Source organism: Fringilla coelebs (assembly GCF_963513975.1).
Source record: "Fringilla coelebs genome assembly, chromosome: 3".
In the NCBI taxonomy this organism is placed as follows: domain Eukaryota; kingdom Metazoa; phylum Chordata; class Aves; order Passeriformes; family Fringillidae; genus Fringilla; species Fringilla coelebs.
In genome coordinates, this window is record NC_140030.1 from 58,538,774 (window position 1) to 58,562,253 (window position 23,480).

The following is a 23,480-nucleotide window of genomic DNA, read 5'->3' on the forward strand; positions in this document are numbered from 1 at the left end:
AAACAGGCTCACCAGGGAAGAGGTGGAAACACATGGAGATATTTAAAAGACACATAGATATGGCACTTAGGGACATGGTTTAGGGGTGGACCTGGCAGTGTCAGCTTAACAGCTGGATGCAGGGATCTTGGAGGTGTGACAATTTTGAGGCATTGTTCTGAATATGCACTTTTCTAGGCACAGAAGCTGACTTTCTTTGAACTGTTGTAGCTATGTTAAGCCCTTGCTATCATGTTCTGTAATGCAGAGCTGCTAAACTGGCAAGTCTGCAGAAAACCATTGTAGTTTTTAAACTGTAGTTTTTAAAACTGCCATGGATTATCCAAAAGATCTGTTAAGACAGAGTTGTTGCAGCAGTGGCAGGTCTGAACCTGTTCAATAAATACCTTGGTTTGTGTGCAGTAATTGAACGATCCAGGTTTCAAGTTACTATTCCATTATTAAAAATGACAAGGTCATTCAACGCCCATTTGAATCCCACTTGGTTTTCTACTGGGAATGATAGGTCATTCTCCATAGCAAGGGATAAGCACAGGAACTCCATTAAATTCGGATGAATGACTGTTGGGGTGTGTCTTACTTGCAGTAAAATTGCTTTCTGGTTTTCAGTTTAGATAACAGAAAAGCAAGGCTGTCACTTCCTTAGAAGGCCAAGTTGAAAAGGGTGGCCTACTTTGGACAAGGAAAGGTTTGACTTATGTAAATAAAAATCAGGGCAGAAGAGGCAAGAAAAAAAGGTCTGTTTTTTCTTGCTTGCGTTTAGCACCTCTACAGAATGTCAGTGAAGAAGCCTAAAATTATTTCTGAGACTACTGATTTATTTTCTTTTTTGTCATTAATATCTCAGCAAGTGATTCTGTGAGCATCTTCATGGTGAAGTTTACTTAACATGTTTATTTCAAGTCTATGCAATTCCAACCAACCAAAACCAGAAAACAAATGTGCGGATATCTGTGTTTTTCCATTTTTAACATATTTTTTCCTGAATAAGTGATATTAAATGATTTATTTAAAATTTAAATAAAATGGGTTTTGTACTTTAAAATTAATCACAGAAAGTAAATATAGTATTTATTGATGAAATTTCTTGTTTCAAATATATTGTGTGATTAACTGGTTCCTATCAACTTTACTAGTAAATCACTGGATAGCTGAAATTTGATTTATAAACCTGTGTAATGTTCTGAGAAGATGTAGTGCATCATTGACTGCAGAGGGTTTGACATGAGCTTGCCAAGCTTTAGAATCAGTTGGTGTATTTGTTCTAGCCAACTGCTTAGTGATGATAAGCACAGATAATTAAATTTGAGTAATCTCTTTGAAGAACAAATTTATTTTTTAATTGTCTTGTGGAGAGCAGGTTCTGTTTTACAGCAGATTTATAAAGGAGTTTGGAGACCTCGAGGTTTTTATAGTTGTTTAAGCCTCTGTTGTGGTCACACTTGTTTGTTCAGTTTGCGGCACTGTCCAGCTGTGTTTTATGAACTCATAAACCCAGACCTTCAGGTGGATAAGCATTACAGCTATTAATTTGGGGGAGTTAGAGAAGATGCTTAGCTAGCTCACAGTCTTCAGTAAATGTACTGTTGTGTGGATGAAACATCCATGTTAAGGACAAAGTAATTCCTGAGTAAGACATGGTGGATTTTATCTTGAGTAGAGATGAATTGGCTGATCTAGAAGATCATATAGAAAATCTAGTAGAATTTCTATCAGCTAAATAGAAATTAATTTCTACCCTAAGAAGTGCTACAGGATTGTAGCTCACGTGTGTCTAATGTTTCTAAGTATTTTACATATTTGTGAATTAAATATGACAAATATACTTGTTCTGGATAGCATACCTGAAATACTATTTTATGACTTAAACGGCCTACAAATTTTGTATAGTTTTGTTGTAATGTAAACCTAAGCTCTTTATTGGACATTAGGGCAGAAATGTTTTCATTTTATGTCTGAGGATAGGATTCAAAACAAGCTATATGAATTTGAAAGCAAAGTAATTTAGAAGGGAGGGAAAAAGGGCCATTTATTTGAGTTCAGTCTCAGTTCTGCTGCAGGGTTATCCAGGGAGGTCTCCAATAACTCTGGATATAATGGCTGTCTTGAAAATCTTCAAAATTCATTAGGAATTAGGGCTCTGCTCTGAATACTTCTGATGCTGTGCACTCTGTACAGTGTGTACACATCACTGAGCTGTGTGAATTGTCAGCTGAGGTGAAGTCCCACTTGGCACACAAACTCCTTCAGACAGAGGATCATCCTTGTTCTGATTTGTCTGGTCTTGGTGGATCCTGTCTGATCTTGAGGCTGTCATGTGAAATGGAGTGTCAGCATTGCTGGTGATGGGAAAATATTCAAAGGTGCTGGAAAGGAGGATACAAAATCCCAGCCACTGTGTGTTGGCCAGATGTTGACCGCTGGCCAGTACCACAGAGGGTACATAAGGTTGCTGTAAGAGGAGATGTGTTCACTGCCTTCCTGAGAAGCCTTTTCTTCTCTGCCCGCTGCTGTGCTGGAAGAAATATTGGTGCAGTAAAGCTTTAAGTTAGTGGGATTTTCTGTTTGATGCAGGCTGTTGTGACCCTCCAGATGGTCACTCCATGGTTAACTTCAGCAGCACCTGAGTGTAAGCAGCTCTTCCATCCCAGTTCATAGACCTCTCTCTTGAAATTAACTGAGGCAGAAAAATGTGTGAAATCAAAGGCAGAAATTCACCCTATGTAATTAGTGCTCACAGTATGAGAGGGTCCTTTTGTGCCTGCCTACCTGGTAGAACATGCAACTGAGAGCCTCCTGAATGGTATTGCAGTTAATCTTGAGAGAAGTTTGTCTGTTTACACTTCTTACATGTAGACACAAGCGATGAAAGCTGAAAACCCATCCTTCACAGGGGCCGTGGAGCAGGGGAGTGTCTTACTGAAACGTGCTGGTTTTGATGGAGAACTTTTCCTTTGGTTTGTGTCCATTAGGTTCTACTAAGCCTGTGTCTGCCGAGATGCCAGATAAAACACCAGGTGCTACAGAGCCTGTGCCCAGAAGTGAAGGTTAGTAGTTTTCTTCCATTCTTTTGTCTATTGAAAAAAAAAAAAAAAAAGAAGTGTTTGGATTCTGTGAAGAATTTTCTGAAGTTAAAGACTGAGTTTCTCTTGCTGGCCTTAATTTTAAGGGAAGAGCTGGGTTAGTATTATACATGCATGTTTATCTAGAGAGCAGGAAATTTTCACTTGTCTTTGAGTAACCTCTCCATCCTTCCCTAGCCCAACATCCATGATTGTACTAAAATATATAATAATGGGGAAGTACACTGCTAGGATTTCAGCCGTGGAGATGTTTTGTCCCATTTGCTAAAGAGATCTTGTTAACTGAAGCCAGTTTTTTTTCATGGGATACTTGTGTCTCACAGAACCAAAGCTGACATTTAGGATGTGGGTTGATTGATACAAGGAGGAATTGTCTGTGTGATTTTCACTAAATTAGTGGAATCTTGAAATGCTCAGTCAGACCACTTTGTTTCCTCTTGAGGTCTATTAGTTCTAAATTCCCACATCTGAAGGTTTGGTACTTATTTTCAGGGAAAATTCATTATTTGAAAACAATTGTAACCCTGCCTAACTTGATTCCTTCACCAGAATCACTGCTGGATGTGCCATTAAAGCATTTTATAAAAATTTGCTATTTCATGTGAAGGGAAGTTTGGTATTTCATTGTGAGGCATTTCTGAGAGTATTGTGTCAAAACTATAGTAGCGCTTGTATATCCTTGCTTTCTAGATTATTGCTGTCCTCATACAAAGATTATATTGATTTAAATGTGTGGGTTAGTTTGACTAAAGTTTGCAGCTCAGGATTGTTTATTCTATTCCTCAAGACAGAAGTCTCAAAATACAGTTTTAAGTATGTTCATAGATTTTGAACCTCAGTTTTGGTATTTGAAAGGCATGGAGGAGCAGGCTGCAATAATAATTTCAAGAAGTGCATCAAATATAGTAGCAAAAGGTAATTCTCTTCATGTAAAGGGTATTAGATTATGCTTAACTGTGGAAGGCCTTTTTAAAATTTACTGTAAAGCTTAACATGTTACTGGGAGTACTCTCCACACAAGAGGAGAAGCAATTATAGCTAGTGTTTTGAAGACTGAGCTCTCTGTGATGCACATGATGTGTGTCATTCTTATAAATAAATGCTTATGCTAAAAGCATTGGAGTTCACTTGAAGCAAAAGCCTACAATACAATATAGCTAACTAAAATGATGAGATTATTCCGAATCTTTGTTTTCAATTTGCAGTTATCATTGTACTTTGTTATGATAAGAGGTCATGAAGTTATTCCAGAGTTTGTATGAAAGAGCCTTGCTCAGTTGGTTAGAGCAGGATGCTGATAATGCCAAGGTCACAGCTTTAGCCCCTGTATGGCCATTCACATTAGAGCTGCACTTGCTGATACTTGTGGGTCCCTTCCAACTCAGAATATTCTGTGTGATTTTGTGTGTGTGCTTTAACAAACGCAATGTTTACTAAAACAAAACTTTATCCAGGTTTAATCTGGATGCTTTGTTTTTAATTGCTCTTTAAGAACTAATTTTTAGATTTAAAAAAAAAGAAGATGAACTAATGAATAGTGATGAAACTGCCCTTAAGAGACCTGTTTTTATGTCTTGATGAAAATGCTCTACTATAGATAAAACATTCTAATGATATGAAGTCATGAGTGCTGGAAGTTAATGAGAGTTTGTGTTGGTTTTATTGTAATAAATACATTCAAAGATGTTATGATAAATGTTTACTGAAAAAAAGATCAGGAATATATGACAGTGGCTGCTGCAGCATGGATTACAAGATAAACTTCCATAGTTAGTCTTTGATCATATATATCTCTATTTACTTAGCATTTATACAGCTAACTGGTATGTAGAAATATTTTGCTGGTATGACTGAGTCAGAATTGAGAAGTGGGTGTTTCATTTCTCATGATTAAAATAGCAATGCTCCTTATGTGCATAAACATTTATGTAAACTTTTGTAATTATTTCCAGAAATCATAACAACTTATTAATGCTTGTTTTTTTCCCCAAAGAAATATTCTTGCAGTCATTGGTCAAAAGAAAAGAAAAAGGTGTATTTGTTGTTACAGATTTCTAACAATTAACCTCGAATGTTCATCAGGGTCAAGTTGGGTTGAGCAAAGTGTTGGCAAGTGACTGATTATCTGGAAACTTTGAAAAAGCCAGTGTTGCTTTAACCTAGCAGTGCCCCTCCCTGCCCCTGACCCACTGCTCCATATTCTCCAGTTAAGCCGTGAAGCACACAGGAGCAGACAATTGAAAAAGGAGTTTCCTGTAATTAAGTTACTGTAACTTAGTCCTTGACTCGAGGGTCCCCAGTGGGTGGGCGGACTGTTTGCTTTTCTGACACCTCTTCTGTCAAACCTTTTAGAGTCAACAGTTGTATTTATGAATGTCAATGCTTGCTTTGTGCTATCAGGAGAAAAAACCCAGGACCTGGAGATTTGGTTGTTGCAAAGATGGAAGTGTGTGCATATCACACAGGGAAAAATACTTTTCAAGAAGCTTGTCTAGCTATCAAGGAGTGGTGGACAAACAAATTAAAACAAAAAACTCCTACCATGATCCACGTATTACTATTGCTTAACTATTTTCCTTTGGCAAAGCTATTATATTCTATTTACAATGGATGCATTTAGAACAATGTACTATGTCAATACCAGGAAGTGGATTGAGTGTATTTCTGGTTTAGCTTGCAAAGGAATTAGCTTTTTTTTCTGCTTGTGTTTGCTGAAAAGTTGCTCTTAAACTTCTGGTATAGTTAACCACTGGAAATGAGGCTGTGACAGGAGCACCCCAGCCACAGGTTGAATTCCTCCTCTCTCCTTTAGAGAGGCTGCTCTGATTCACAGTGGCTGCTCATGATGGTAACTGGAGCTGAGGAGTTACTTGCAAAAATTTAGGGGAATGATTGTAGAATTCTTTCACTACAAATCATCTGTCTTACGGGATTAAAACTTTTTCTAGCTTAACAAAATTTTGATGATACTGAAAATTTTTTTGTAATACACAAGTGTTTCATCCTGTGGATAGTGGATTAATTTTTTTTGTCCTGATACCTGTGAACAGCTGTTCATAACATAGCTAGGCTTGGTTCAAAGAAACCAGATGAGGTCTACCTTAGTATCTGTTTGGAAGATTTACAGACTCAGTTTTTGGGATATCAGTCAAGTGCTACCTTGTGGGAACTCAGCGCGCTTCTCCTGAAGGCCAGAGCTACCGAGAGAACCCTTGGGGAGCTCGGGAGCCTTGGGATGTTGCAAAAAGTACCTGGTGGCTCAACTTTGACCCTGCAAGAGATGTTCCACCTATATGTGGGGACATAAGAATCACTGGCGTGTAAAAGATATAGAAATAGAACATTTATAAGCTTAAGCACAGTTTTTAAGATTTGGTACAGGGGGGTTGGAAAAGAACAAGATGGAGGGAGTTAGGGCCTGCCACATGGTTCTTCCTCCTTCTTCTTGTCTTCCATTTTCCGGGTGACGTAGGTATTTTTGATAGGTTTATAGTAAAGGTACACTTAGTAATAAAAATTATAAGTATTGGAGACAAAAGATAAATATAGTTTACGTAAACTTTGTTATAAAAAGAGGTGACCGCCCTGTGGGCGGTCAGAGTGCCTTTGGCTGCCTTGCTGGTCAGACCCCGGCTGGGCAGAAAGAAAATTTTTGTAGATAAGAAATAATAAACAACCTTGAAGACCGAACCTGAGAGTCCAGCCTTGTTTTTTGGAGCCCGAAAAGCGAGCCCATCTCACCCTTGTCTGGGCAGAGACAAATAACAGCCCGAACCCGGACACTACCTTAGCAGTAACTTTATGCAAAACACTTAGAAAATATATATGGATGTGGGAACCTTTATTCAGTTTCTCCAGTCAGCTTGACTGGTTGTTTTTCTGTGCCTTAAAGTAGGCATATTTGAAGAAGACATAAGGAAGTTAAGTTCCCACAAAGTCTTCTTCCTTTCCCTCTTCCCACACCAACTTTTTCATTAAGTAAGAGGCATGACTTCCCACAGCTGGATCCTCTCTTACTGACTTCATGGTCCACACTTGCATCCTGAAGGAAACGAATGTTACACCTGGGCTTTATAAACAGCCACTAACAAATCCCTGTGGACAACAAGCTTATGTCATTGTAAAATATTCTGCAGCAACAAGCAGTGGTTTTCCTTGCATTGTGTACCTGATGGCACTAGTGGGAGCCTGCCAGCTCTTTCTGTTGCTGCTTGTGATGTCTCATTGCGTTTTGTAACTCCTCTGACTTAGCTTTGAGTGCTATTTTTGCTGTAATGTGCAACGCTGCACAGGAAAAACATGCAAGCACAGCCATAATGGATCGTACACTTCAAATGCAGTGAAGAAAATAGCATCACTATTCTTACTTCCAGATTTTGCCAAGGCTGACTCTTTCATGGCAGGAATGCCAGGGTGTGGTTGTATGGGTTATAAGTGCTGCCTGCTGCCTTTTGTCCCAGTGCTGCGTGGGCTTTCAGTGCATCATGTGTAAGGGAGAAAGTTGTTGTTGCACTTTATTGTTACTGCACCCCTTTTAAAGAAACACAGAAATAGATGGGAGAATGAAGCATCTTATCTAAAGCTTTCTCAGATCTTATGTGCATGTGAAGTTATAAGAAACTATGGTGATAGCGCACTTGTAGGGTTAATGGTACATCACTGAGCTGAGATGGGCCCAAAAAATGTGTGTGCTGACACTGAGTGGGTGAGATGGAACATAAAAGGCCTTGGCTATTTATGCAGAAGGTGGTGGAAGTTGTGGACTTCCCTGCAAAATAATATTGTGAATTTTTAAAAATCATGAGTTGAAAGGGAGACCAGAGAAGACAGCTCCAAATAAATGAGCCATTGTAAACTAAGGAAAGGCCTTTAGCTGAAAATGGTTGGAAGCTAGAAAAGTGATAGGGAAAACATAGTACATGCTTTTTACATCCTCACTATCCCCAGTAATTTAATCTTTCTGTGCCAGGTTATTAGTTACTATTCATAGCCTCATTTTGCAGCAGCTTTTAATGTCCCCAGAATCATATCTTGATGGAGGAGGAGGTCTCTGTATAAAGACAGTATCTGAAATTCTTAACCCTAGTTTTTATAAAAGGAGGCGATGAAGCCTAAGTAGATTTGAAATCTGATTGGAAATGGGAGAAAAGCGAAGTGGAAGGGTGATGAAATTGGATGTTTTGTTTCTGACTCCTCACTAAATTGTTGGCTTCCCTATGCACGCTGCAAGAGGGTGGCACACCTTCCTTTGAAAAAGGGGTTGTAGGCTGTTGTCACAAGGCAGAATGACTCTTGTCATAACTCTTGACGTGTGGGTGAGCCTCCAGCCCGCAGAAGTTGAGCGCTCACAAGAGCCGTCTGTGTGCAGCCCCTGCGGGGTGCAGCGCAGCTCATGTTCTCTGCTAGTGCCTGAAGCGTTAAACCACAGCCTTGAATCCACTGGCTATTTTCCTGAAAGCACTTTGGTGAGCTGCCTTACTCACTGAGCCACTCTGGCTGGGTCCCACTTTCCTTCTCGGTCGCCAACAGGCTGAAACTGGATGGGCTTCTAAACTTCCTCAGCTCAGTGAAGAGGAGAAGGAGGAGGTGGCTGTCTTGATCTAGGGCAGCGAAGGGCAGTGAGAGGCAGACTGTTCTGGACATTGTGAAATGTTCGAGTACAGTAAAGCCTGCTCCCCATCAGAAGTGACGATGCAGTTGCTGTAATGTCATGGTGATTAAGTCACTGATTACAAAGGTTGGGCCATTAACAGGTAGAATGACTTGTTCTTCAAATGCCGAGCGCTTTCCCTGGTGTCCTGACTGGCTGGTATCCTGCCAAAGATCAGTGTTCCAGTCATCCACGAATTATAAAAAGTTTATGTGGCCTGAACTGCTTAAACTTGAGGTTTGGAAAACTATAGAGGGTTTTTTTAAATCAGCGATCCCATTTTCAAAGGATTTCTTATATTTTTTTCTGTTTCAATGGTAACTAATTCTTAGTTCTCAGGCAATTAAGAAGTGTAGCAGTTGAGTTGGATGCATTTTTTTGCTTTTGTATCAATAAATTGCACAGGATGTAAAATTATGTGTATAATGTTTCACACGTAATATGCACATATTAAATAACCAGTTTGGGGTAGTTCAATATAGGGAGGCTAAATGTGGCTTGTGTGAAGCAGTCAAATGTGATGCATCTTGATGAAAACCAGCTAGTTTCTTTAAAGCCCTTCTGAGTCCTAATGTTATTAATTTATTTCTAAATTTATCTTTCAAATCGAGAGAAATCTGAAACAATTCATACATTCCTGGAGGAGCAAAGGTTCCTTGCTAGAGAAAAGAACTGGCATACTAATTATCTGTGTATGGAAGTGTAAAAATTCCTTTTCCTATCAGGAATGATAAACAGTGTCTAATTATTGAATTTATTAATTATTTTGAGCTTAGCTGTGTTTATAAAATGCTTGACAAAAAGATTGATTGAACACTCCTTTATAAATAGGTTTTTAAAATTTTTGTGTTATGTTTAGCATCTGTCTTGCTTATCACCTCAGAAATGTGCTGCTGATCCTAAAAAAAGCTATTGCAGGTTTAAATTATCTTTTTGTGTTTAAAAATAATTTGAGTACCATAACAGTTTTTGGAAAAGGCCCCAACCATAAGTTACACTCTAATACTGGAGTCTTAACTGTGCATGACCTGGAGTAAAAACATAAATGTACTATTCTGTCATTACAGACCTTAGCAGTATGCTTTGCATCTGCTCTTTCTAGGTTGGGATTGACAACCATTGCCTCTCTTGAGATTCCTTTATTGGGAAGACTTTGTCCCCAAGCATAACAGTTATTGTTGTTAAAGCAGCTACTAGGTGTTAAATTGCTGTTCTGCAATAATTTAAACAGCCTAAAAAGGCAGTTATAATGAAAAGTGTCCTATTAAATATGCTGATTTAGTTTCCTTTGCCAGTTTCATAATGGCTTTTTTGGGGTTTTTTTGGTGGTGGTGATTTGAGGTGTTTTTCTTTACTATCGTATATTCCAACTCATTGTGTGGAAACACAATCCAGATTGCTGGCAACTGCACGGGGTTAATATATGGAAAATAAGTAATAGCAGCAGCTGGTCTTTCAACAGTTTCTTAAATGTAAATCAGTTTTCATCCCCACAACTGTGCTTTTTCCCTCCCTTTTGGAATTTCTGTTATATTTTGCCTTGCTGCTTTATTCAATTGACAAGCCAGAAATCTGTTTTCAGATTCATTGATTCCACCTCCTCCCCAGCCATATTTCTTCCAAAGTAACTTAAAGGACATGGAAGGATAACAGACAAAAATGAATTACTTGCTACCAATTAAAGTGAGCTGAAACTCTTAAGATAAATTACAATGTCAAGGTTACATTCTTTCGTCTTGTGCTGACCATATCATTAAAACCAAAAGATCCAAAGTAGTAAAAATAAAGATAAAACCGTATTTTGCTGTTTGAGTTGCAGCAGCACAGGTACTTCCCCATTATTAACCACTTGATTCTGCAGAATTTTGGCAGGTGCTATATACATAGCAAATGTAAGCCTGCTAGTAGTAAGTATCACTATTTTTTGTAGTTTATTTACCCAGTTATATGTATACATATACATATCATGTTATACTGCTATATCTAGCAGTAATTTCAAACTATACCACTGACATTAGAAGTGGTCTGAGAGGCCTCAATATCCTAAATTTAAACTTGAGAGATTAATATATACAGAGGAAAGCTTAGTTGTAATTTTGCTTTTTTAATTGGTTCCCTGTAGTTATATTTAGCTTAAAAAAGGGGTAAGTGCTGCTTGCTGATAAACCAGAAGGGGAGGAGGCTTTGATGTTTTATGAGCAATAAAAATTTTGAAGCGATAAGTCAAACTCCCGAAGTCAACTTCTTGAAGAGTCAGCAAGCTGAGGAGAGCAGGGAAGGGGAGTACAGGTGGGAGGCTGCTTTTGTTGTACTGTACCCAGATCCATTAGTGGTGCAGGCAAAAGAGCAAACAGAATACTTTAAATTATATCCACATTAGTTTCTGGTCATCTCTTTGGTCAGAATACGCTGCAAAACCAATGGAGCAGTTCAAGACATGAGAACTCAACAATTTTATTTTTTTTTTTAGGAGTGGGTCTTAAGATAAATTCTATACATTACATACATCTTGGCAATGGCTCCTCCAACATATATATTGTAGAATAATTTAAAAGGCACCCTGCTTCCAGGTGAAGTAAACACTTGTTTTCCCATATGCACGCAATGTAGCCTGTGCTTCAAATGATGGAATGACCAAAAAAATTGATTAGGGTGGTAGGAATTTGAGCTTAACCTCTGTCCTAGGAAATCTGGACTCTTCTTGTTCAGGAAGGCCAGGCAATCAAGTTATTTGGGTTGTGTTTTGTCTACTTTCTGTCGAGAGAGTTACAAACCACATGCTTGCTCTCAATGTCTGTTTGTTAAGAAGGGTGGTTATCAGTTTGTGTATTTGTACTTTTCACTGCATAAAAATTTCATGTTCATGGTTAAATCTTATCTCATGAGAGGGTATGTGTTTCACAATGGAAAGCAATATTGGAAGAAACAAGTCATGTGTGAGGCTAATTGTTAGGGAATTTTGCCTGATGTCTGGCCAGGAGATGGTTCTGTCTGGTCATATCTGAAGTAATTCTAAAGTGTTTCTAAAGATGGAATGTCCTGCCATGAATGTTTTGTGGTTTTGCCATATGAATACAAATTGTAGGCAACAGGAAATCCTTTAGGAAGATAAGACTCGGCTACAACTCTCCCAAAAAGCAAATGGCTGCATTCAAGGTTTGGCCCCAGTTAGGATCCCTACCCTGTGAGAATCTTGGTATTAGATCCCGTCCCTAGGAGCTCTGTAGTGACTCACAAAAAGACACAGAACCTTCTTCACACTGTAAGTATGATATGTATAAATTGAATTTTTCTCATGTCATTAATGTTTTTTTTTTCACAACAGAGTAGTAGTAAAATACATTATTTTTGTTTAAAGGCTGCCTAAAGTTTTTGTGGATCTTTTCCCCTTCAGAGAAGTAACAGTATTAACTAGAGGCGCTGGTCTAATCTTACATCATTTGGCAAATTTCAAACAGGAAATGGAAGGAGTCCCAAAGCTGCCCTCCTCAACCCCACCACACAAATATTTTGTGACCTGCTGAAACACGTGAAGTATTTAAAGACCCATTCCATTGACAGCTGTTAGCTAGGCAATCCTTGTGACAGAAAGAAGACGTGTGACAGAAAGATGACTTTCTTGAGTGTGAAGTCTGTCGTGAACCATTGCTCATTTCTCTCCTCAGAAATATTGATGAAGAGTGTCCTAATTGTATTTTAAATCCATATTTGTTATTAAAGATTGCTGGTTAGTTCTGCTGCTTGCCACCCCCTCTCATTTCAACCTCTTGAAGGAAAAAACTCACACCTTCATCTTCTGACATACCCGGACCCCACTTCTTGAGACTTTGGTCTTAAAAGAGCACTGTTCTACAATCCTGGAAGGAGGTGGCTCCTTGTAACTATGGAGTAATCAGTGAGTATGAGGAGCTATGTGGCTGAGTTGTGTTGCAGCACTGAGCTTTCAGGTTACATCTTCAAATGGTAATTTTAGGACCTACAAATAAAAATATTCGTCTCGTTGCATATTTCCTGTCAATGCTGTGCACTTAATGAAGTGCTTAGAAATATTTTAAGTGTTTCATAGGAGAAATGCTGAACAAAAATAATGCCTGCATTTCTCATGGTGAAGAAGTTGAATCCTGTTGAGAACCTGAGTTCCTGTCTTTGTTGCAGTTCTTTAGCTCTTACTGCAAGGTGTGGCTACAACCAGGGGGACAGGGACTGATGGCTTTTTTGAACAGGTCTTACATTAATGCCTAAGGTTTTTTAAGAATAAAGTTTATCTGTTCTCCAAGGCCTCAGGTGTACTGAAAGTACTGGTTTTTTTGGCCAACAGCCAAAGCTGAAGGGCTCGTGATGACATGACAAGCTTCATTTGATTTGGAGAAGCAGCAGTGGGAACTCACAGTGCTTTATGCTTCTGGGGAGGTTGCTCTGTACACTGCTACCAGAGACTTCTATGTCAAGTCAGAAAGCTAGAGTTTCTGCTTTAGAATCAGGACAACTGATTCTATATACAGCTGGGCCTCTGCAATCTTCTGTTGTGACTTAAACTTTTCTATCATACATGGATACTGTGCATTCATCACAGACCACGACTTGCCCATCATCTCAGGCCTGCCTGGAACCCACATTATTAATACAGCAGCTCCAGTGCATTTTGCCACACATCTTTCAGACAGATGCAGACATGTGGCTATGATTCAGATCGTGCTTTTGGAGTAGTTTTGTGGTCTAAATCCAACTGTCCCAGCGTGTTGCTGTGCCCTGTGCTACGCTGAGCTCTCCTGCCCACCAGGGAGGAGCAGTATGACCCTAACAGAGCTAGCACTGGCCCCGGCCGGGGCTGTGTTTGTGTAATCAGGGTGCAGGAGAGTCAGCCAAAACCACCAGAAATGCAACACATTTTTAAGTGCTGAGCCCTCTTTCTTGTGAACAGCCTGAAGATAGTGGTTTAGACTTTGTTTGGATAGAGGTAAATTTTTTTTATGAGCCCTGATGGGGCAGGATTTGACTCTGCTTCGTACATTTCTTTAGTGTTTTAAGAATGTAGTGTTTCTAAATGAGAAGTTTTTTGGGGTTGTTTTTGGTTTTTTATTTTCTGCTTCTTTGTTGGTGCTGAGCCTGTATTTAGATTTTCACATTTTTAGAAGACAGCTGGGCTACCTGGATAGCTGGCTTCTGTGGACCCTTTCCTTGAGAGGTGGGGAAATCAAAGTCTTACTAAGAATAAAAAGTATTGCACAAGCTTTTTAAGTTCACAAATTTAAAAGTCATGGAATTACAGCTGTGACTGAAGAGCACTATACCCAAACCCAAGTTTGCACTTACCTATTGTGGGAAAATGTCACTGCATTGTTGTCACTTCTGAATACAGACAAATAACTGCCTTTTATAAAATTGTCAGAGTTTATAGGCATATTTACTTTACAGCTACTTTTATAAGTTGCCCACACCCTTCTCTGCATGTGAATAAAAGAGCTGGAAAGGCCACACTGATAATGTCATACCAGGAAATCTTTAATGTGAAATACAGAGAATATGGGGAGGAGGAAAGCTTGTGGGGCAGGAAAAATCACACTGAAGATACTGTATGGAGGGAAAAAAATAGAGGGTTTATGTCTATTTTTTTTTTTAATTTTTAAATTTAAAGAAAATAAATTTAGGTTGCCTTTGACATAAAACAGCAAATGTGTTTGTAAGCACTGATATACAGGAAAGCTTCTTGGTTCCAGGTTTAAGCCTTTAAAATTCCTCTGAAATGAATGCATATTAAAAGCAGAAAAAAGAACCAGAAAACTAAGAAAACGACCAACCAACCCACCAAAAAAACCCCTGAGTCTCATAGAGCTGAAAATACTGCCTGTTGACCAGACTTGATCCTGCTTAATCTTTTTCTGCCAAGTTAGACATGCTGGCAAGCTTTCTCAAGTCTGGATGTATTCAAGTACTGTATTTGGCTGACTTAGTTTGTTACTTTGTAAAGATATATGAAAATCCCAGTTCAAACATTTCAGCCTATAGTTGTTTTTACAATCTGTCAAGAAGCACAACTAATTGATATTTCACTTTATACATCAGATATAATTTTTCTACCAGTACATTATGTATTTGGAAGTACGTTTTCCATTTAAGCAAATTCTGCTACTGTGTATTTTACCTGAAACACTTCATAGTTTTAGAGAATATGTGCTCTTTCTACTGAACTAGGTACAGTAACAGTTGGCAAGTCACTAACTTTTTTCTACCTATTTTCAAATTAGCAATGTCTTCCAGGTCTTGGCTTCTAAGTGTTTCATCTGGCTTTAATGCACAGTCTGTCCCTGCAGAGATGACATCTTCGTTGTCTTAACTTTGATTTTATGGAGAACTGCAAAACCATTACATATGAGACTTTCTGTATTTGAATACCTTTGATAGTTCCATCCCTTGTATAAAGCTGAAATTGAAAATGATAAAAGTAAGAGTAATCAAAACTGTATGGTTTGATTGTAGATGTTAATTGGTCTTTCTTCTACGGCCAGTGCTGATTTCTGCAGTAATTCTGCTTGTCAACACACATATTACCTATTGGATTTGGTGTATGAAGAAAAGTGGGAATTTTTGTCCTCACAGGAGTTTTGTGGACTTCCTGATGAAGAGAATTAACACTTCATCTGCAGCTGTTGGAGAGGTGTCTAGAAGTTTTTAAAGCCTGGAAGTACTGCAATAAGTGTGTGAACCTCTCCCCTGCAAAATGTGGTCTTTGGAAGCTGAAGACCTGAATTGCAAAGGTTTTGTTTCTGGGATCTCTTACTGTTTAGAAAGAGATTTAGTCTTTTAAGCAATAACTTACATTGTAGAATCAACCATGACAAAAAGATTTTTATCCCTAATTGTGCCAGCAGTTCAGTCCTGCTTCTAGACTGAACATGTCTGTGTGTTTAGCTTAAACCATTAAACTTTTGTTTGAAGAAATGGTTGTGGCCCTCAGACAGGTACCTGTTGACTGTGTAAATTGAACAGATGGAGCTTCTTTTGCCTGTTGTTGCAGTGCAGGATTTCTGACAGCATATGTTTCTCATGTCTTCTTTTGCAATCTTTACAATGCTTGGATGTTCTTTTAGAAATGTAGGAGCTAGAGCTTGAGTGCACTGAAATCCTGCACATCTTTTCATTTGTCTAGAAGGCATTTTTTCCTTATTCCCACTTGATTAAGATGCTTAGGATTATTAATAAATAGGGGGAAACTGGCCCCCCAGCCATTTGGAATTAAAGTGTATGTAAAGGCAGAAACTTGATGAGATGGAATATTGCTCTGTTCCTAAAATAATGTGAAAGACTTTGTGAGAAAGGTACTATCTCATTAGTAGACTACACAGGGTTAAACTCAGGCACAGAAACAAGCCGAAAGTTGATTTTCTTCATTTATTTCTCACAAGAAGTCCACTTGGAACAGCAGTCCTTGTAATTGATGCAGATGTTCAGAATTCTTTTCTGCTGACATGGAATAAAGGCTAATCCAGGTCAGTCAGTACCTTGTAATTAATGCACATTCTTTTCCCTTTTTCTTTTTAAATCTCTCCTTCTCTCTCCTTTTTTTTTTTTTTTTTTTTTTTTTTAACATTTCTATTCTTTTTTCTCTTGGCAGGGAAAATGGAGCAGTCCCTGGTTTAAATCTCTGAGCTAGTCCAAAATGATAATAAAAGTTTTGAATAGCATTCAGGTTACAGAATAAAACTATGCTAAACTACTAAATAACAGAGCCCTTACATTTAAAATTTAATTACAGGTAATTTTTAAATCCAGGGTGTTTTTTTTTATGTAATGGTCTTCCCTGACCACCCTGGTATTGTGAGTTTGCAGAGAAGCAGTAACTTGCATTACTGTATAATAGAGCAGGGTGTTAGAAGGGTTAAGCAGAAAGGAAGATAAAAGCTACTTTGAGCTGACTTTGTTGCCTTGAACTTTGGATGCTGTTGAATATAGTAGTCATCTGTGATCACAGGTATCTTAGCAGCTGTATAATCAAAAACTATAAATGTCCAGATAGGAAATGATCCAGTAATTAGAGGAAACAGTACTGAACTGATGAAGTCACTTTCGTTCTTAAATCACACAGTTGTAGCTGTTAGACTTTATCCTGTGATCTTTTCTCAGTACCTTGGCAGAGTACTTGAAAACTCTGATAATCAGATTGGCTGAGAGTTAGAAAGGAGAGAAGGATTGGGACTGCTTTTTGCCAAAGAAGCACCTCCTGATGGAGAGGTGCTGTTGCTAAAGTAGACTGGAAGGAAGCTAAAGGCTGGTCTCTCTCTTACCTAGATGCCCCCCTTTCTTTCTTTGTGTGTGTTATATTGCAAATATTAATACAAATACAAGGGAGGGCTCTAGGGTGGTTTTGTGTATGTGCCACTGAAATCTAAACACTAATCAAAGCTTCAGAAAGAGCTCAGATTTTTAGCTTGGACAGGTTTCAAAATTAAAAAAAAATGAAATCTGTGGCCTACTTACCACTTACCAAACAAATGGGCAATATGTTTTTAGTTCCTGTGTGTAATACAATCCTGAAGGTTGGAGGTTTGTGGGTTCTTTTCTTTCCTAATTTTTTTACCTACCAGAAGAGCATTAGGAAACATTCAAAAGTGAAATGGATTTGTTTAAAGCAAAGTGGGATTTTGTAATTTAGGCTCAGAAGTCATCAGTGAAGGATTTCCTAAAAGTTGTGTAAGAGAACTCTGTTCTCAGAAACACAAAAAAATCCCCTACCTCTTCTATGATGTTGAATAGTTGCTTAGTTACCCACATGTGTGCACTCAATATTATCTGCTTCTTCAAAGTAGTTGAGTGTGGTTTTGCATATTATGCCTACTAACCTTGTGCATGTGACTTGGGGATCAAAATAATGACTCACAAATTTGCTTGTTGGCATGGTCCTAATAATGATTTATATTACTGAGAAATCCCTTGTCACCTCTTCAGAATCTCACAAGAGATTGCTCTTCTAAAAGAGACCAAGAGTCCTCTTTATCAGTACTGAATACTGAAAACAGTATAGTGTCAAACAGCCTGATGCAAAAGAAGCTGAAATATACAGTGATTCACTGGCTTTATTTACCACTGTGGTAAATAAATACAGGTTATGGTTAAAAGTTCTAAGGACTCTGCATTTAATGCTAAATTTCTGCTTAAAATATGTCCCTTTTGGAGCACTAGTATGTTCTGGGGAGGTGACTAATTTAGGCTGATTTGTGGACTGCCAGCTTTAACATCAACAAAAACAATCCTTGGAGAAGCCATGTCCTGAAGCTAACACACAGACACAGACAGACAAAATCTATTTGTTTTCTATTTTGGGTCATAGGTAGTTGGCTCACAGTTCATGTTACTGTGTCCTTGTAACCACAGAATAATTGTGATTAGTATCACAGAATACTCCTCTGAAGTTTATTCAGTGTGTTTAAGATACTCTTGACATCTTCATGTTAAGATGTCATAGCAATATTTTGTGTTTAAATCATGTGTGGGGATGGAATGTCTGGAAAGTTTAGGTGTACTTTGAATGCCATTCCTCTGCTTAAAAGCCAAAATCAGTTAGTTTTGAAACACCTCCTGTAAACTATGCTGCCAATAGCAGCAATTCTAATATTAGCATAGAAAAAGCATAACTTTAAAATGTCTACTGAATAAGAAATCAGTATATTTGGACTCAGTACTACAAAGTTCCCAGAGCAGGACATTTAAGCAAATGAGTTACTTTAAATGATTGAAGGATTTATAGAGAAGTTGGCATGCTCATTGCTAAGTACTCACATTTAAATTTCCAGCTTGCAGGAAAAGAGCTATGATTTCATGATACAGCTGAGCAGATTTATCAGTAGTACCTTAAGAAGAAACAGTCCCATCTTGTGTCTAGTTACATATTCACTTACCTTTGCTTGCTCTCACCCAGCATGCAAACCACAATGTTTCAGGAGCAAGACCAGCAGGAATGTATTTTTTTTTTTGTTTGTTTGAGGGGGTTTTTTGCATGTGAACTGATTAACCATGCCTGAGCCCACTTACCTTTGGGCTTTGCTGCTCAACATCCATGTTCATTTTAAATGCCTTGCAGGGTAAATCATACTTTGTGCAGTGGACTTGCCCAGCTTTATTAAATGTGAAGGCTTAATTCAACATTATTCAGGCCTTAGTAAGATGTTCTGCTTCATGCGTGCTGAAAAAGTGGCTGTAACTCATTTTCCCTTCACTCTGGTGTTAACTCTGTGCTAATGAAATAATGGAACTTCTGGACTCAAGCAATAAAAACATCACTTTTGAAGCAGATCAGAGAGAGGCTGTTTCTCATCCAGCCAGGGCAATTGGATACTTTTAATGCCAAGTTAGGAAAGGATGTAATTGATAGCTTTACACGGAGCAACAGGCACAGCTTGCAGAGGGAAAGTGGCGTTTTTGTTGGCTCTAGGACGAGACTTTGAAATCTGGGTCTGTTTATTTCCTTGCCTGTAATACTTAAACAAGTCCCTGACTTGCCTAAGGAACCTGATAGGAACTTGACAGTGTTCTAGGCAACCCGAAGGGAAGAATTTAACCTGTCATCTCAGGGGAATTTTCCTTTTTTCTCCTCCATGGTTAGTACTTAATAATGTTTCACTCTGCCTCCCACCCTTCTTTGTCCCTATAGTCCCAGATCTTATCCTAAGGCAAAAAAAGATGCTGCTGACAATCATATTTTTATAAAGCAGTAACTATCCACTGCTGTAAGGCTCTTTAATGCCTACTGCTTGTTTTGTTACAGGAGATAGTTGTTTGGAGCTGGAAGGATGTAAGTTCTGACTCAGACACAAAACTGAGGTGTAGTGGCTGGCTCTTTTTCAGGTGAAGCTTCACCCATACTGTAACACAAATTTGTTGGCAGATTTTATTGAGAGATTAAATGACAATGATAATTAGTCTTTGGTTATGGATTTACAGAGGATGGTTACCATAGACAAATATAATCTTTAAAATATTTTTACAGTGATAATTGGACACTACAGCTCTCAAGCTCTCACAGGTCTCTTCCACTCAAATTAAAGGGAAGAAGCATCCGGGAGGATCTCTGCTGAACTGCAGATTGCAATCCAAAACAAAAAGCATGAAACATACTCTTTAAAAAGTATATTAAAATCTCAATGTCATGAGTTGGAGAAATGCAAGTGTCATTTTTACTGACAAATTAAACAGTCCCAGTGTGAAGGGGTCAATGTGTGCATAAACATCCAGAAGAATAAAAAAGGTATCCATGGGTTTCCTCTGAAACTGCAACCCTTGAGGGTGGATGAAAGGAGACTTTATCCATACTTGAAGGGCTGGAAAATGATGTAGAAAAATGGATTTTCCTGTAAAATACACCACAAATGTCTGGGCTTTCTAGGACTAAGTGCTAATTTTCAAAATCCTGGGATTATATTTACCAATAGATTTGGTATAATTACTTGGTTGTATTTGGAATGCAGTGCCCAGACTAGCTTATTCTTTGTACAATGATATTTAAATAAAGCCAGTGATTAAGATCTGTGCTCTCCAAATCTCTAATCTGTCTGAAGTAGAGCAAACAGGAGCTCTGATTTTAAGGTGTGTTTTTGGTGGGTTTTAATTTTTTTTACAATATTTGCTCAGTGGTTGGTATAATCCTGTTTAAAAGGCTTTTTTTGCTTATTGGGCATGTTCTGTCTGGCTACCATTGTTTCATCCCTCATTCATAACTTAGTAACTTTATACTGAAATCAAACAGGTTGGAGTTTCAAACCCAGACAAGGTTTTTTGTCATCCCATTTTTATTTTGTTTTGTGCAAACAGGTAGTACTTTTGTTGGCCGTTCTGCCGCTAGTGTCGCATTGAAAACATTTGAAGCTGATTTTTGTACAGAGTAAACATCCTGTGGTAAGAAGGGCTTAATTAGCTCAGGTGCCTTTACTACTGGCATATACCTGCTTATCTTGAAAGTAGTGTCCACCAACTAATCCTTTATTTATGTTGAGCTTTGGAATTTCCCTTGAAATGCCTTTTTGTAACCTCTCCCAGTATAAATGGTAAGTGAACCAAGTGTCAGGTAAACAGTGAGGTTGCTGGTAAGCAAATTAATAATACAGATGAATGTAAATTTCTTCTCACTGGTGGCAGGTTGGATGCCTGTGATTAACCTCATAAGGAGTGCCAATGATGTGCTCATGCCTGTGATATGGGTTGTTACCTTTTGTTGTACCAGTTTACAAAGGAATCTTTTCCTTTTGTTTATGCATGGGAGGGCTGAATTTGTTAATCAAGTGTCCAAGGCTATGTTTTCAGTGCTCCAAAGGAGGGAATTGTTCAATGACAATGGCTAATTTGCGATAGCAATCGCAATGTGAAATCCTAGTGGGCGCTTGGATCTCTCCGTCTAAAGCAAGCTGATATCACGGCGTATTCTACAATTCAGCACGAACAAAACGGGAGCCTATTTCCATTTTACAATGATGGTAACTAGCTCAACTTGACTCCCTTGGCAAAAAAAAGGTATCATTTTAGTTTGGTTTTGGTAAATTCTTAGCCCCATTGTGAAATGGTCTTTCTGATTACAGGATTAAAGGTAATCCTAGAGAATCCTGATAGTGGTGGCTGAAAAAGAAAATCTGTAAAAGCATTGTATTCTGTTTCTCAGGTTTCTGGTTCTATAATAGTATATGATTGCACTGACAACTGGTTAATTGAGAGTATTCCATCACAGGAGGAGAACAAGGAGTATGGCATTAGTTAATGCTTTCTCCTGTCCCATACTGAGAGAAGGGTAGTAGTGTAGGGAAGTTGAAATAGACAGAAGTAAAGAAATCATAATTTTGGCTTAACTGTTCTCTGAATGGTTAAAGAAGCTTCTAGACATCATACCTGAAAGAGCTACCTTCATATACTTTTTTTTTTTTTAACCCAAGAGCCAGATAGTCTGCCATTTCAGATTAGGTCATGGTGTAGGCCTTCCTTACAAGACAAAAATAAATTCTCATCTGTTTTGAGTTTGTTTTGTTGCTCTTACTCAAGATACTACAGCAACAGCAATATTGCTATTAGTGTATAATGGAGTAAATGGGCTAGACTATGATCCTGGTGCATTGGAGGGTGTTTGCCTCTGTTTTTTCTCTCATACTCCCTGCATTTAGGCTCTGAAGGAAGGATTACATATGCCCATAGTTGAAAACTTTTTTGAGCTTTAGGGGGAGTTAGTGGGAATGGACCCTCAAGCAGGTGTCATGGCCATGGGCACAGGTGTTTGAACTGAAAGCGATCACCCAGACTCCAGCTGGCAGAAGAGTGCAAGAAAAATGTTGGTTTAGATCCAATAAAAGCAAGTGCTCATGAGTATGTTATTTCTGCTGCAAGTTGAACATGTAACGGTAGTACAGAATATACCTGCTCAAAGGCATTTAACTCGGAATTCAGGGATGACTTGTTCAGATCAAAGGGGGAACTCAACCAAAATACCCAGATTTTGAGAGCTCCACTTTTAATTTTTTTTTTAATCTTGTTATTTTTACTGTTTTTTAGAAAGTAACAATCTGCACACCTGAATGTGATGCTGATCCTGCTGGTAAGACTTTAAGAGTGAACAGGTTTCAGGGGAAAATGGAAAGTATAATAGCTTTTGGTATCCAGTCTCTTGTGGAATGGAGTCAGATCTTTGTTTTTTATCAGAGAAAGGGTCATAACCTCATCAAGCATTCCCTCCCTTCCTCATGACTCCCCAAAGGTGCAGTACTCTTAATTGCTTTTGGCAGATAAAAGCTATGAGGAAGTCGGGGAATATGTTTCACTTTGTGTTACTGTCATTAGTCTGAACTAGTTCTTAATCTAAGATTACAAAGACATTGTTTATAAGGATATATCTACTGCAGTTTCTGTTTGTTTCTACTCCTCTAGATTATAGAAGGCAAAGAGTAAAAGATCTTAGATCCTTACTGAAAACTGAAAATGTTGTAAATGCTTAAAATTCAACACTTTCCTCTTGGTTTGTAAAATCATTGAGCTTCTCTTCATGTTAGCCCAATATAATGACTGTATCTATAGTCCATATACAACACTGACTATTTTTCATATATTTATAGTTGCTAGGTCTATGTAAGGAGAAATTGTGAAGTGACATGGGGTGTTTCCAATCAGTATAGCAAGTGAACTAAAATGCAAAGCCTTGCTTAGCATTTGATCCTATTTTTGTGAAAACACTTCTAAATCATACTATCAAGGCAGCAAGTAATCTATGTTGTGCACTTAGAATTCTATATCTAGACCATACTGGCAGTATATGTTTCATTCAGCATTAAATATAATCCATCAGTGATGATGGGGATTTGGTGGTCCTGTGGCTGTTCCTCCTTTAAGCTGAGTAGTGTAAAAAGAGCTGATGGCCCTTGTGCTGCTACATTTGCGCCAGGGTGTTGTCAGTGCCTGCTCAAAAATCCATAGCTAAGATGGTCATGTGGCTGTATCTGTCCTTTCCTTGGTGTATCTGAAAGTGTTGCCTTTAATGTATTGGTCTCTGGCCTTTCTATTTGTTTTAGGGAAATCCTTTTTGTATTTTCACTCTAACATTACTCTGTAAAAATGCATATTTATATAAAGAACTAAAATTTCTCTGTAGGTTGATACACTCCACAACAGAGCTGTGACATTGTCACAATCTAGGCCAGTTGTGTAATTGTGATAGAAGAGTTTTTAATAAAAAAGAAAGCAAAAAGAGTAGGAAAGGCTTTGAGTGAATTCATGGAGATATAACT

The 23,480-nt window shown here is 38.3% G+C and overlaps 1 protein-coding gene across 1 annotated transcript in view; it reads left to right on the forward strand.

Annotated features, from left to right (window-relative positions):
• Nucleotides 1-2,998: 2,998 nt before the first annotated feature.
• Nucleotides 2,999-23,480, forward strand: part of PLEKHG1 (pleckstrin homology and RhoGEF domain containing G1) — a gene marked incomplete at its 5' end in the record, with an annotated part of 89,359 nt that continues 68,877 nt past the window's right edge. Inside the window, one exon of the mRNA XM_084201688.1 lies at nt 2,999-3,047. Within this exon, the coding sequence (XP_084057814.1) occupies nt 2,999-3,047 (49 nt within the window). The remainder of the gene's footprint in view (nt 3,048-23,480) is intronic.